Source organism: Macrotis lagotis, chromosome X (assembly GCF_037893015.1).
Source record: "Macrotis lagotis isolate mMagLag1 chromosome X, bilby.v1.9.chrom.fasta, whole genome shotgun sequence".
Taxonomy (NCBI): Eukaryota; Metazoa; Chordata; class Mammalia; order Peramelemorphia; family Peramelidae; genus Macrotis; species Macrotis lagotis.
Window position 1 is genome coordinate 175,162,589 of NC_133666.1, and position 15,006 is coordinate 175,177,594.

The following is a 15,006-nucleotide window of genomic DNA, read 5'->3' on the forward strand; positions in this document are numbered from 1 at the left end:
ATTCCAAACCCTATGATCCTTTAATGTTGAAGCTGCTAAAACCTGTGTAATCCTGACTGTGATTTCACAATATTAAAATTTTTTCTTTCTGGCAGCCTACAATATTTTCTCCTTGACCTGGGAGCTCTGAAATTTGACCACAATGTTCCTTGAAGTTTTCATTTGGTGATCTTTTTCAGGAGGTGATAGGTGATAATAAGTAATATGAAATATGATAGGTAATTTCTATTTTACCCTCTGGTTCTAAAATATCAGGGCAATTTCTCTTAATAATTTCTTGGAAGATGATGTCTAGGTTCTTTGTTTGATCATAGCTATCACTTAATCCAATAATTTTGAGATTATTTCTCCTGGATCTTTTCTCCAGGTCATTTGTCTTTCTAATGAGACATTTCACAATGTCTTCTAACTTTTCATTTTTACTTTTCTTTTATGTTTTGTTTATGGTTTCGTTTATTGTTTCTTGACTTCTTATGAAGTCACCAGCTTCCCTTTGCTCAGTTCTATAATGTAAGGCTTTATTTTCTTCATTGAGCTTTTGTACTTTCTTTTCCATTTGCCATTAAGGCATTATTTTCTTCGGTATTATATTCCATTATTATATTCCATTAAGGTATTATTTTCTTCAGTATTTTTTTGTGCTTCTTTCACCAAGCTGCTGACTTTTTTTTCATGATTTTCCCACATCACAGTTTTCTTTCCATTTTTTTCCTCTGCCGCTCTTACTTGATTTTCAAAATCCTTTTTGAACTCTTCCGTGGTATGAGGCCAATTCATATTTTTCTTAGAGATCTTGGATGTAGGAGCTTTATCTTCTTCTGAGTATGTGTTTTGATGTTCCCCTAACATCATATTAATTTTCTGTGGTCGGATTTTTTACCTCTTTTGTTTGTTCTTTTTCCCAGCCTGTGACTTGCTTTTAACTTTGTTAAAATAGGGCTCTGTTTCCCAGTATGGAGCCCATTGCCCCCAGCTTTTGTGTTTTCACAGGTACTTTTTCAATTTATCTAAGGTGGAGAAGTTTTTTACTCCTCTCCTGGTCTCTACTCTGGAACTTAGAGGAGGGTACTTGTTCCATGGCAACAAGGTCTCTTGTGCTACTGCTCCTCCTCTTCTTGGGACTGTGACCCAGGGACTGAGACACTCAAGGAGAGTCTGTACATCATATTAAGAGGAGGTCTTGGATCTCTAAAAAGTTCAACTACACTCGTATTACTATTGGGACAGATGTGAATTGTCAGCTTTGTAACACTCCACCCAATACCAGGTCACAGACCTAGCCCCTGCATGGGGTATATGTTCCCAGGTAGAGGCCCTAAGTTGTATATTGAGAAAGGAAAGACAGATCAGGTACTTTCATTTATTAATTCAGTGAGTGTTTTGATTTTATTGTTTTTCAAGTTTGCCATTTTCTTTTTGGATTTTCAGAAATTCTATTTTTTTTGGATTTTGCAAGGCAAATGAGGTTAAGTGGCTTGCCCAAGGCCACCCAGCTAGGTAATTATTAAGTGTCTGAAGCTGGATTTGAACTCAGGTACTCCTGACACCAAGGCCAGCGCTCTATCCACTGCATCACCTAGCTGCCCCTAGAAATTCTATTTTGATGTTTAAATGAGATTTCTTAATGTGTTTGTTTTCTACTGAATGTGAAGTTTTTTGATCTATTCTTTTCTTTTTTTTTTGATGATGAAAATATTTAGAGGTATACATTTTCCCTATAGGACTACTTAAGTACTTAAGTTGCATCTCCCAGATTTGGGTATGCAAACATTTATTTTTCAAATTATTTTTGTTTCTATGATTTTTTTCTTTGGCATCTGTTCTTTAGGGTTAAATTATTTAGTTTCTGTTCATTTTAATTATTCATGAAAGAACTTTATTGAATATAATTTTATTGTGATTATTAAAATATATTTAATATTTCTGATTTTCTAACTTGAATTGTGAAATTTTTAAGCCCTAATACATACTCAATTTTTGTAGGTGTTCAGTGCAGTCCTGAGAATTATCTTTTTTATTTCCATCCAGTAATCATCAGAGATTTTTCTTTTTTTCTTTTTAAAAAGATTTTATTTATTTTGAGTTATAATTCCTCCCCCACCATTTTTGCTTCCCTCCCCCACCCCTACAATATTTTCCCCTCTATCAGAAATGGCTCAGAGAGGAAATAACATACACACTTAATAGGATATAGAAATCTATCTTACCCTAGAGAAAAATGAGAAGAGAGGGATGGGATAAGGGAGAATGGGGGGGAGGGAAGGGGGGAATAGGTGTTTCCATGGTATACATTGATCTCAGTTGAATGTGATGAGAGAGAAATCATATTTTTTTTTTTTTTAGTTTTTGCAAGGCAAATGGGGTTAAGTGGCTTGCCCAAGGTCACACAGCTAGGTAAGTGTCTGAGGCTGGATTTGAGCTCAGGTATTCCTGCATCCAGGGCCAGGGCTCTATCTACTACACCACCTAGCCACCCTGAAAAATTATATTCTTAAGGAAGAAAAATAAAGTATAAGAGAGAGCAAGATTACATAATAAGATAACGGGTTTTTTTTTGTTTTTTAAATTGAAGGTAATAGTCTTTGGTCTTTGTTCAACAGAGATTTTTCTTAAAGACTCTGTATTATACATATATATATATATATATATATACATATATATATATATTCCTTTGATTTGGAAGCTCTGTAGTTTTGTTGTGATTGTCCTTTACTCCACATTATTCATTTGGAAGTTATTTTATTTTTTCTCTGAAGATGATTAATGTAATTTTGTTTTTCCTAATTTCATTTTTCTCCTCTAGTTCTAATTGACTTGGATAGATTTCATTTCTGATTCTTGAAATATGATATATTGGCCATTAGATGGTTATGGCTTCCAGGCATCAATGATTTTTTTTCACTTTTTTGGGTTTATTTATTTCATATTATTTCAATAACTTTGTTATAAGAGTAAACATAAACTCCCCCTCCCAAAAAAAAGGATGAGAAGCCTAAAGAATAGAGAGAGAAAAAAATGTACTTCAATCTGTGTTCAGATTCCAATGTCTCCTGGAATGAGTTGCCTTCTTTATCATATGTCCACCAGAGAAGTTGCTTCAATATTTTTCAATATTTTTCCCACAGTTGCTATTACTAGCTGTATTCACTCTATTTCTCCCCACTCTCATTTATTCTGTTCTCTCTCTCCTTTCATCCTGTCCCTGTCCAAAAGTGTGTTGTATCTGAGTACCCTCTCCCACAATCTTCCCAGTCTTCTGTGACCTATTCCCTCCTTCCCCCCCCCATTCCTCCTTATCCCATCCCTCTCTTCTCATTTTTCTCTAGTGTATGATAGATTTCTATATCTTATTAAGTGAGTATGTTATTTCCTCTCTGAGCCATTTCTGATGAGAATGAAGGCTCACTCATTCCCCCTCACCTTCCTCTATTCCACTCCATTGAAAATGCTTTTTTTTGACTCTTAAGTGAAATATCTTAGCTCCTTCTTCCTCTTCTTTCTCTTCCTCCCAATACTTCCCTTTATCACCCATTGACTCCATCTTGTTACTATATTATACCATTATATTCAGCTCTTCCTGTGCCCTGTCTATATATGCTCCTTCTAACAGCCCTTATAAATGAGAGAGCTCATATGAATTATCAATATCATCTTCCCAAGCAGGAATACAAACAGTTCAATATCATTAAGTTCCTCATAGTTAGTCCTTGTCCACCCCTCTGGTTCACCAGAGTCCTGTACTTGGACATCAAACTTTCTGTTCAGCTCTGGTTGTTTCAATAGGAAAGTTTGAAAGTCCCCTGTTTCATTGAAAGTCCATCTTTTCCCCCTGAAAGAGGATGCTCAGTTTTGCTGGGTAGTTGATTCTCGGTTATAGACCAAGATCTTTTGCCTTCTGGAATGTCATATTCCAATCCCTATGAGCCCTTAATGTAGATGTTGCCAGATCCTGTGTAATCCTGACTATGGAGCCATGGTTGTTGAATTGTTAGTTTCTGGCAGTTTTTAGTATTTTCTCTTTTTTCTTGGGAGTTTTGGAATTTGACTATAACCTTTCTGGAAGTTTTTCTTTTGGGATCTCTTTCAGGAGATGATGGGTGAATTCTCTCAATTTGTATTTTACACTCTGCTTCTTAGGATCTCAGGGAAAATTTGCTGTATTATTCCTTGAAAAATGAAGTCTAGGCTCTTTTCCTGGTCATGACTTTCAGGTAGCCCAATAATTTTTAAATTATTTCTTCTGGATCTCTTTTCAAGGTAGGTTGTTTTTCCAAAGAGTTATTTCACATTTTCTTCTAATTTTTGACTTTTTTGGCAGAGTTTTTTTTTTCTTCCCTATTTCTTGCAAAGTCATCAGCTTCCTTTACTTCCATTCTGCATTTAAAGGAGTTATTATCTTCAGAGAACTTTTTATCTCCTTTTTCAGCTGGCCAATTCTGCTTTTTAAGGCATTCTTTTCCTCATTTGCCTTTTTGTTTTGCTTTTTCCATTTGATTTAAACTGGTTTTTAACATATTATTTTCTAGAGTATTTTTTTGTATTTCTTTCACCAAACTGCTGATTTGGTTTTCATGATTTTTCTACATTGTTCTCATTTCTCCTCCAAATTTTTTCTCCACCTCCCTTAATTGCTTTTCAGAATCTTTTTTGAGGTTATCCATAGTCTGAGTCTATTTTCTATTTCTCTTGGAGCTTTGGATTTTGTCATCATCTGAGTATGGGACCAAAGTAATTTTCTATGGTCAGATTCTTCTTTTTCTGTTGTTTACTCATTTCCTCATCCCAAGACTAATTTATAGCACTTACAAGGTTTTGGAGGCTTTTTTGGGACACCCCACTGGAACCTTTATTTCTCCAGGGTCTTATACTCTCTTGCCTATGCTTTCATATGTAGATGACCACAGGCACTCCCCTATGCCCTGGAGCTGTGAGGAGGGTCCCTGCTATCTTAGTATGGAAGGTCAAATTGCAACCTGGATCTGAATGTGGGCAAACAGCAACATCCTACACTAGGGAGAGCAGAGAGATTTCTGCAGTCTCCCCTGACCCCCTTACCATCTGTGGTCTGTGCTCTGGAGGTGCAGGCTGGTTTCCCTGAATCTCGCTGCAGGTTCTGTGACCAGTGCTCCTCATTCTACACTCATTTTGGTGTAGCAGAGTTGTCTCACTACCCCTTGAAGCTGTTCCTGGTGATCCCTGGGCTGGGCTGGGGTGTCCTGGTGCTGCAGCTGGTGCTTTTTTTTCAACTCCAGGTCCTGGTGAAACATCTTTACCATTGAACTTCTAAGTTATCTTGGACTGGAAAAATGTATCACTCAGTCTTTCTGGGGATTCTGCCCCTTGAAATTTTGCTAGAGTCATAATTTCTTGACTTTTGCAGTTTTGGGGGGAAGGAATTTCTGGGAAATGCTGCCGTCACTCCGACATCTTGACTCTGTCCTGTACCAATTTTTTTTTTTGCAAGGCAATAGGGTTAAGTGGCTTGCCCAAGGCCACACAGCTAGGTAATTATTAAGTGTCTGAGGCTGGATTTGAATTCATGTACTCCTGACTCCAAGGTCAGTGCTCTATCCACTATGCCACCTACCTACCCCCCCATACCAATTATTTTTAATTTATCTAATAATTTCCAGTTTCCAGATCAGTTATTTTTTAAATGAAATATTTTGTGTTTCCATTTTTCTTTTGTTTTTTTATCTTGAATTTTTTGTATAAAATAAATTTGTATAAAAATGACTGATTACCTTATAGATTCATTAATTTCTATTTGTTCTCTGTTAATTCTCAAATTTTTGGATAAAATTTTGGTATCTATGCTATTAAGCTGTTAAAGTGTTCTTCCAAAACATTCTATAGAACTTTTGTTTCTTTTCCAGTTCTTTAGCATTCTGATTTCATTTGCAGTTTCATTTTTAAACTCTTAAAATAAGTCTGGGTTCATTCTTCTTAAAATTCTACTTGACTTTGTGACCAAGTTGTACTTTTGGTGAAATTTTGCTTGTAGAAAGACTCATTATGGGTTTGTGTCTTGTCTGTCCTGTATATCATAGAGAGACTTTTTTTTTTAGTTTATACTTTCTTTCCATCTACCTTCATGCAATGGGACTTTGTGTTAAGACTGGGCTCTGTCTTTTTTAAAGGAAATGCTGTAACTTTATATGATCCTGGTCCTTATTATCTGGGGGGCCTATAAGTATGTTCTTCTGACTTAAGCCAAGGAACTTCAAACTTAGAGCAGGTCTAAAGGGCATGGTTTGATTGTTGTCTTCTTTGTCTGCTTGCATGTTTTGATCTTCAGTTTGGTTAACTTAGCTGTAGTATTGTCCCTGGTTTGGTCTTCTGCCATGGATATTTCCTGGCCCTAATCACTATTATCTAACTAGAAGAATAGTTGTTCTGAGCAACAGAGCTGTAGAACCATTCTTTATCTGAAGTTCTTACCCTAATCACTTGTTTTTTAATAGAGAAACAATCTGGTCCCTATGGCACTGTGGATAGAGCACTGGTCTTGGAGTCAGGAGAATAGGAGTTCGAATTCAGCCTCAAATATTAACTAGCTATTTGACCTTGGGCAAGGCACTTCCCTGATGTCATGTTCTTCCTTAAGAATGAAGGACAACACAAGTGATTTCTACCAAACATTTAAGGAACAATTGGTTCCAGTTCTATATAAACTCTTTGGAAAAAATAGGTGAAGAAAAAACTGCCTAACTCTTTCTATGAAACCAATATGGTGCTGTTACATAAACCAGGAAGAGTTGAAACAGAGGAAGAAAATTATAGACCTATTTCCCTGATGAATATAGATGCAAAAATCTTAAATAAAATCTTAGGAAAATGATTACAACAAGTTATCACTAGGATAATACAATATGATCAAGTAGGATTTATTCCAGGAATGCAGGGTTGTTTCAATATTAGGAAAACTGTTAGTATACTCAAATATATCAACAACAAACCTATCAGAAACCATATGATCATATCAATAGATGCTGAAAAAAGATTTTGACAAAATACAGCATCCATTCCTACTAAAAACAGTAGAGAGTGTAGGAATAAATGGACTGTTCCTTAAAATAATTAGCAGTATCTATCTGAAACCATCAACAAGCATTATATTAAATGGGGAGAGGCTAGAGGCATTCCCAATAAGATCCAGGGGTGAAACAAGGGTGCCCATTATCACCACTGCTATTCAATATTGTATTAGAAATGTTAGTGTCAGCAGTTAGAGAAGAAAAAGAAATTGGAGGAATTAGAATTGGGAAGGAAGAGACAAAACTCTCACTCTTTGCAGATGACATGATGGTCTACCTAGAGAATTCCAAGAAATCATCCAAAAAACTACTGGAAACAATTAGCAATTTTAGCAAAGCTGCAGGTTATAAAATAAACCCTCATAAATCCTCAACTTTTCTATATATGTCTAGGAAGCAGGAAGAGCTAGAAAGAGAAATCCCATTCAAAGTAACCTCAGACAATATAAAATACTTGGGAGTCTATTTGCCAAGACAGACTCAGAATCTTTTTGAAAATAATTTTAAAACACTTCTCACACAAATTAAAGCAGACTTAAATAACTGGGTAAATATCAACTGCTCATGGATAGGTAGAACTAATATAATAAAAATGACAGTTCTACCAAAACTAAACTATCTGTTTAGTGCCCTACCAATCAAAATTCCAAAAAATTACTTTAGTGAGTTAGAAAAAATTGTAAGTAAATTCATATGGAGAAATAAAAAGTCAAGAATTTCCAGGAGCTTAAGGGAAAAAAAGTGCAAAAGAAGGTAGTCAGCCCTACCTGATCTAAAATTATATTATAAAGCATCAGTCATCAAAACTGTTTGGTATTGGCTAAGATATAGAGTGTTGGACCAATGGAATAGACTAGGTGTAAAAGCAGGAGATGATATAATCGGGAGCATAGTAATCTGCTGTTTGATAAACCCAAAGAGTACAACCATTGGGATAAAAACTCCCTCTTTGATAAAAACTGCTGGGATAATTGGAAGTTAGTGTGGAAGAAACTTAGATTAGACCAACACCTAACACCCTTTACCAAGATAAGATCCAAATGGTTACAGGACTTAGACATAAAAAACAATACTATAAGCAAATTAGAAGATCAACGACTAGTTTACCTGTCAGATCTATGGAAAGGGGAGCAGTTTATGACTGAGGAAGAGTAGGAGAACATCACCAAAAACCAATTAGAGGATTTTGATTACATTAAATTAAAAAGCTTTTGCACAGATAAAACCACTGTAACCAAGGTCAAAAGAAATGTAGTAAATTGGGAAACAATCTTTACAACTAATGATTCTGACAAAGGGCTCATTTCTAAAATGTACAGAGAACTGAGTCATATTTTTAAAACAAAAAGCCATTCCCCAATTGACAAATGGTCGAAGGATATGCAAAGGCAATTTACAGATGAGGAGATCAAAGCAATTCATAGCCACATGAAAAAAAATGCTCTAAATCATTAATTATTAGAGAAATGAAAATTAAAGCTTCTCTGAGGTACCACCTCTCACTTCTCAGATTGGCCAATATGACAGAAAGGATAATGATCATTGTTGGAAGGGTTGTGGGAAATCTGGGACACTATTACACAGTTGGTGGAGCTGTGAACTCATCCAATCCTTCTGGAGAGAAATTTGGAACTACGTCCAAAGGGCAACAAAAATGTGCATACCCTTTTACCCAGCAATACCACTACTGGGTCTATATCCTGAAGAGATGATGAAAAAGGGTAAAAACATTACTCGTACAAAAATATTTATAGCAGCCCTGTTTGTGGTGGCAAAGAATTGGAAATCAAGTAAATGTCCTTCAGTTGGGGAATGGCTTAGCAAATTGTGGTATACGTATGTCATGGAACACTATTGTTCTATTAGAAACCAGAAGGGACGGGATTTCAGAGAAGCCTGGAGGGATTTGCATGAACTGATGCTGAGTGAGATGAACAGAACCAGAAAAACACTGTATACCCTAACAGCAACATGGGAGTAATGATCAACCTTGAAGGACTCACTCATTCCATCAGTGCAACAAACCGGAGGAATTTTGGGCCGTCTGCAAAGGAGAGTGCCATCTGTATCCAGATAAGGAGCTGTGGAATTTGAATAAAGTTCAAGGACTATTCCCTTTAATTTAGAAAGACACATATCTTATTGTCTTATCTTGTTACCTCTTAGACTTCTTGTCTCTTCTAAGGATATGATTTCTCTCTCATCACACCCAATTTGGATCAAGGTACAACATGGAAACAAAATAAAGACTGATAGATTGCTTTCCATGGTGGGGGGGGGGGAGGGAAGTAAGGACTGGGGGGAAAATTGTAAAACTCAAATAATATCTTTAATAAAAATTAATTTTAAAAAAAGAATGAAGGACAAACATCATCTGATGGCCAAATCTAGAATCAGATTACAAAGCCAAAAATTTACTTCTTAGCTGGGCCATTCCCCTCAGAATTCAAGGTCCTATTCTGGAATCAGAGCTGTAGCCACACCCTTAGCAAGCTCTTGATGGGTTTAAAGAGCAGTCTTGAACTAGGAAAAAAACCATTTTGATTCCTTTTTAGATTATATGCTGTCTCTCAATCTTGAAAATTTTGTTCAAGAATTCTGAACTGTATTGCTTCTTTTTGCTGGTCTTGTTTTTCTTACTTTATTCCACATCTCTCTACTTTGTTCCTACTAATTCTTCCTAGTGTTGTTTTCCAAGGCTCAAAAATTACATTCAGAAATCAAAATTTGTTCAGTCATTTCCCAACCACAGTGTTAGCAGTTCCTATTTCCCTTGTATTGCATTGTCACTCAATTGAGTTCTACTATAAATATTTTCATATATATAAGACCTTTTGCTCTTTGTCAAATGTGGATTTATTTTGTATACTATTATTTTATTGTTTTGTTGATTAGGTTCATTCTAGTCTTTGTGACTCCTTTTGGAGTTTTCTTGGTAAGGACACTGGAATGATTTGTCATTTCCTTCAACTAATTTTATAGATGAGGAAACTGAGGTAACCAGGGTGAAGTGACTTGCCCATAGCTAATAAGTGTCTGAGGGATTTGAACTCAGGTCCTCCTGACTCCTGGGATAGCACTCTTATCTCTATGCCACTTAGTTGATACTGTTATTTTACTGAGTATTGAACTATCCCAGTTTCTTTTCAAATTTTCTGTGGCTAAGTAAGTGCTTCATTGCAGGCTTCATTTTGGTATAAATATGTCCCTTTACTAATATTTATATCTTTAGATTCCTAGTACCCTTTCTGGTACTGTGTCAAATAATAAGGAAACATTCATGTTTTTTACAGCTGTTAGGAAATCTTAAAGTGCTTTTTTTTTCCATTGTAAATGATTCTAGCTTTTGGTTAGAATGTAAAATCCTTGTGACAAAGAGTGTTTTTGCTTATTTTTATCCTTTCTTATCTTGTTTTGCCTTTCAAATCCTTAGTACAATTTAAGTGCTTAATAAATACTATTGATTAATTGCTTGGTTTCAAGTACATATCTTTGATCTTTTGAGTATATTAATAAAAATTCGCCCTATTTTTATGAGAAAAGATTTGTAATCTTCTTGGTGAGAAAACTCCCTCTGTTAATGTGAATCATCAGCTATTTTACAAATTGTCTTAAAGAGTTGCCCTTGGGCCCTATGAGTTTTAGTAATTTTTTTTTCCTAGGGCCATATTGAACCCATGCCTTCCCAGAACCATAAGCCTGTTCTGCTGTTCCTTTTCTGCCTATGTTTTTCTTGTTGTTACCATTGCTTTTAATAGAAGATAAATTATTGCTATGGGGTTTTGGAAGACGTTTTTTGCCCTACTATACCTATTGAAAAATTATGTTTCTTATTGTTTATATGAGTAATTATTCTTTTTGTTTCCCTTATATTGAATCATCCCTTTAGACTTGGTACCAAGGCAACTTGGTCCTGGAGAATTATTTTTGTTATAGTGTTATATTTTCTACATTTATTTTTTATTTTAAAATTTTCAAAAATATTAGTGATGGGGCAGCTAGGTGGCATAGTAGATAGAGCAGCGACCCTGGAGTCAGGAGAACATGAGTTCAATTACCTAGCTGTGTGATCTTGGGCAAGTCACTTAACTCCATTCCCTTGCAAAAACCAAAAAAAAATATTAGTGACATACTAGTCATCAGTTGTTTTTGTCTACTTTATCCTTCTCTCATTTTGGTACTGGAACTATATCCGTTTGATTGACACAGTTTTTATTTCCACAGAGTTCATATGCTAAATTAGGGTAGTGTAATGTTTGTCTATGAAAGTTCCAAGTCCCTAAAACCATTTATAATGTGCTCTCTAAGTGGGCACTATTCCTTAAATTTTCTTAGAGTACCTAAGTTCTACATTTTGCATTTTTATATTATTTGCAATTGAAAATTTAATGTTTGAAAGATTCATATGGTTTCAAAACAATATTTCTTTATACTCTTAAAAAACACTTTTGTTGACTGGTCTTAAAAAGTGTGTTTTATTTGTATAGTTTCATTATACCAACAATTAAAATATATAATGTTGTAAAATATTTTAGAAATAATATTTAAAGGTTGAAAAGACAACAGGGAAGAAAATAACACACTTGTTGATCAACATTTGGGGAGAATTTTCTGTGTTAATGGGAAAAATAATTATAAAAATTTGGCAAATATTCCTTTCTCACCACATTTTGATTAGTGTGTGAATATTCTTTATTAATTATTTATTAATGTTAATGTTAATATAGCATTCAATTTTTGAAACTTCCTAGCAAAGTTAATCCTTCAACTGAAAATTTAATGAGGTATATTTAAGTATTGTACTTTTATTTTTTGAGAAAGTGACATTCCTGAAAAACTTTCTAATTTATTTTTCCCATTTTTCATAAAGGGCTGGTGGACTTGGCCTTAATTTTATTGGTGCCAATGTTGTTGTAATCTTTGATCCTACCTGGAATCCAGCCAATGATCTTCAAGCCATTGACAGGTACATGTTCTTGCTATCATTTGAAGTGACCTAGAGATGCTATTTGTTATGTAGATTTCTTAAGAATGGTATTTGATCATGAAATTTGAAGGTTTACATTGACACAAAATATGCTTATGATTAGTTTGGTAAGGGATGAAAAAGGACAGAAAGAAATCTTGTTTAAGAATATTTAGGTTGGGGTGGCTATGTGGCGCAGTGGATAGAGCACTGGGTTCAAATGTGACCTCAGACACTTAATAATTACCTAGCTGTATGGCCTTGGACAAGCCACTTAACCCCATTTGCCTTGCAAAAACCTAAAAAACAAAAGAATATTTAGGTCTTAAAATATCATTTATTCTTATTTTTAATTGTTATTTTTAAAAAATTGCATAAATTAAATAAGTTATTTCTGTCCTTAAGAAAATGTTCTAGGATCTATCACTGAATAGCACTATGAATATGGATAAGTCATTTATTTCCCGTGGTCAATATTTCATTATTCATAGAATGAGGAAGTTGAGTGAAATAATTTCTTATGGCATGAGCATTTCATAATTCTTCAATCTTATTTTGAAATAGTGTTATGGAATTCATACTGGCTTGAAGTATATTGATCATTTTTCTGATGTATAGGATCATTCCTTGTATAAATAATTTCAGGATTATTAAAATATATTCTCTTTTAGTGTGAGGTTAAAATGTTTTTTAAACTATATAAAGATTAATGTTGAAAAATATTACCAGCCTCATCAGACTTTGTACTAGGAAATCCATTTTGCTTTTTCAATATTATGCAATGTATAGAGAATTATATATTCAAATACTTTGGAGTTTTTAAACCCAGTAGGATTGATTAATCAAAGGTATTTTTTAATAGAAGTCATCTAATGGATGATTGGAGATGATGACATAGTTCTCAGTTAACATGATTTTCCTCAAACAAATTTTGCTAATTTTGGGGAGTAGCTTTTTATACTAACTACTATCTAGGAAATGGAGAGAAGAAAGTTAGTTATAAGAAGCTGATTTGAGTCAGGTAAACAAAAAAAAGCAGCAAAAGTATGTCAGAGATAGGGAAAAAAATTATGCCTTCTCAGGCTCTTTCCCCATTTTATAAACTGGGCAATCACTATTCAGAGAAGAACCTCTCGCTTTTCACACCAAACCTTCCACAATTACTGAGTGCAGCAGCTAATGAAACATTCAGCTTTAATGGATTTTAATTGAAAGGAACTTCTGGATATTCTACCATTCTGTGGCTACTGAGAAAAAAAATTATATAATTTCTAGGCATATAATCCAAGGAGATAGTTGACTGACAAAATAGAAAGACTCCATATATATGTAATATTTATAGTACCTTTTTGTAGTAGCAAAGACCTAAGACTAAAGTAGATGTCCTTTTATTAGAGCATAGCTAAAAGCATTATGGTACATGAATATCATGGAATATTATTTTGATCTCAGAAATGACAGACATGTTGAACATAAAGAAAGAAGTATGTTAAGGCTACAATGAGTATGATATGAAGTTAAACAGAGTCAGGGAAACATTGTATAAAATGCATAAAACACTATAAACATTGAGAATAATAATAATAATCACATAGCAATTAAAACCTAAATATTGTAAATTATAATGAATCGAATAGTTCACTATAAGCAAAAACCCAGACCTACTGTGCAGATGCTCTCTGGCAATCTTAGTGCCATGCACTGCATACTCTTTCTTTTCCCTCATCCTTACTACTTCTACCCCGTACCATTCGCTACTATTCCCATTTGCTCTCCTCCCTAGTGAATTGCCAGTGCAAAACACTACTCCCAAATATGTATTATCTTCTCTATATCAGATTGTAAGCTCCTTAAAGGCAGGAACTCTATTTTGTTTTTGTGATCCCAGTTTCTAGCATAGTGCCTAGAACAAAATAAAGACATGATAAATGCTTTTTTTAAAAAATGTGCTTATTAATTATAATTACCAAGCTTGGGCCTTATGAAGACAGTAGAAAAAAGTCATTTTCTTTCATTCCTTGCAGGGGTTGGAATCTTGATTGTATAAAACATTCCTTATAATGTTGAACTTAGTTGATATATTGCTAATTTTTCCAAATGTTATCTTATTTTCTCTTTTTCATTCCTTATTTTAAATTATGTTTTGTTGGGTAGTGAAAGGACAGGGACCCCTTCAGATATAGTAATAACAAATCAAAAATAAATCAATGTTTTGAGTTTTTAGGCTACCATAGAATAGACTAACATATATTATCTCCCAATACAAAGCTTTTTCATGTGCTTTCATGTTTGTATTTTGCAGAGCATATAGGATTGGACAATGCCGGGATGTGAAGGTTTTTAGACTAATATCTTTAGGAACTGTGGAAGAGATCATGTATTTACGTCAGGTTTATAAGCAGGTAAAATTTGAATTTTCTTTTGCCTGATGAGTTAGAAGAAACTGCCTTTTAGCAAAATGTAGGAATAAGGAGCATTTTATTTTTATTTTAGGCAAGATAAAAAATTTATACATAAAAGTGTCTGATTGAATTTGTAGCCAAATCTAAGAACCCCCCCCCCCAATTTTGTTAGAGATAACCTTTAGAAATTATGAAGGGAGAAAAATAAGATTGAATTATTGGAACTTTTGTATGCATGTGCAATTTCAGTTTAGAAGTCAGTTAAACTATTTCTTCATCTTGTAGTTATAAGATGAGAAAATCATAAGGTGCAGGAACTACTTGTGAGTGCTCTGATTTAGAGAAGAATCCCTTCATTGTACTTCCTGAAGCAGATACACCATACACAAGTGCTTCTAGGATTAATCTCTTACTGGTCAGTCTCCCACTACAAATTATAAATGTTGGAGTTGGAAGAAAAAGAGGGAAAAAACCTGCTTCATTCTGCACTCAGAGATCCATACTTCTGAAATGGATGACATTTTTGATTTTGAATCCTGTGGAATTGTTGTAGATCATCATCTTGATCAGAATAGCTAAATTTTCCATATTTCATTATCAT

The 15,006-nt window shown here is 34.3% G+C and overlaps 1 protein-coding gene across 3 annotated transcripts in view; it reads left to right on the forward strand.

Annotated features, from left to right (window-relative positions):
* ERCC6L2 (ERCC excision repair 6 like 2) overlaps window positions 1-15,006 on the forward strand; it is a 151,852-nt gene that overhangs the window by 68,649 nt on the left and 68,197 nt on the right. For all 3 annotated transcript variants that reach the window (XM_074202816.1, XM_074202818.1, XM_074202819.1), the window contains 2 exons: window positions 11,908-12,003; window positions 14,306-14,405. In XM_074202816.1, the coding sequence (XP_074058917.1) occupies window positions 11,908-12,003; window positions 14,306-14,405 (196 nt within the window). The remainder of the gene's footprint in view (window positions 1-11,907; window positions 12,004-14,305; window positions 14,406-15,006) is intronic.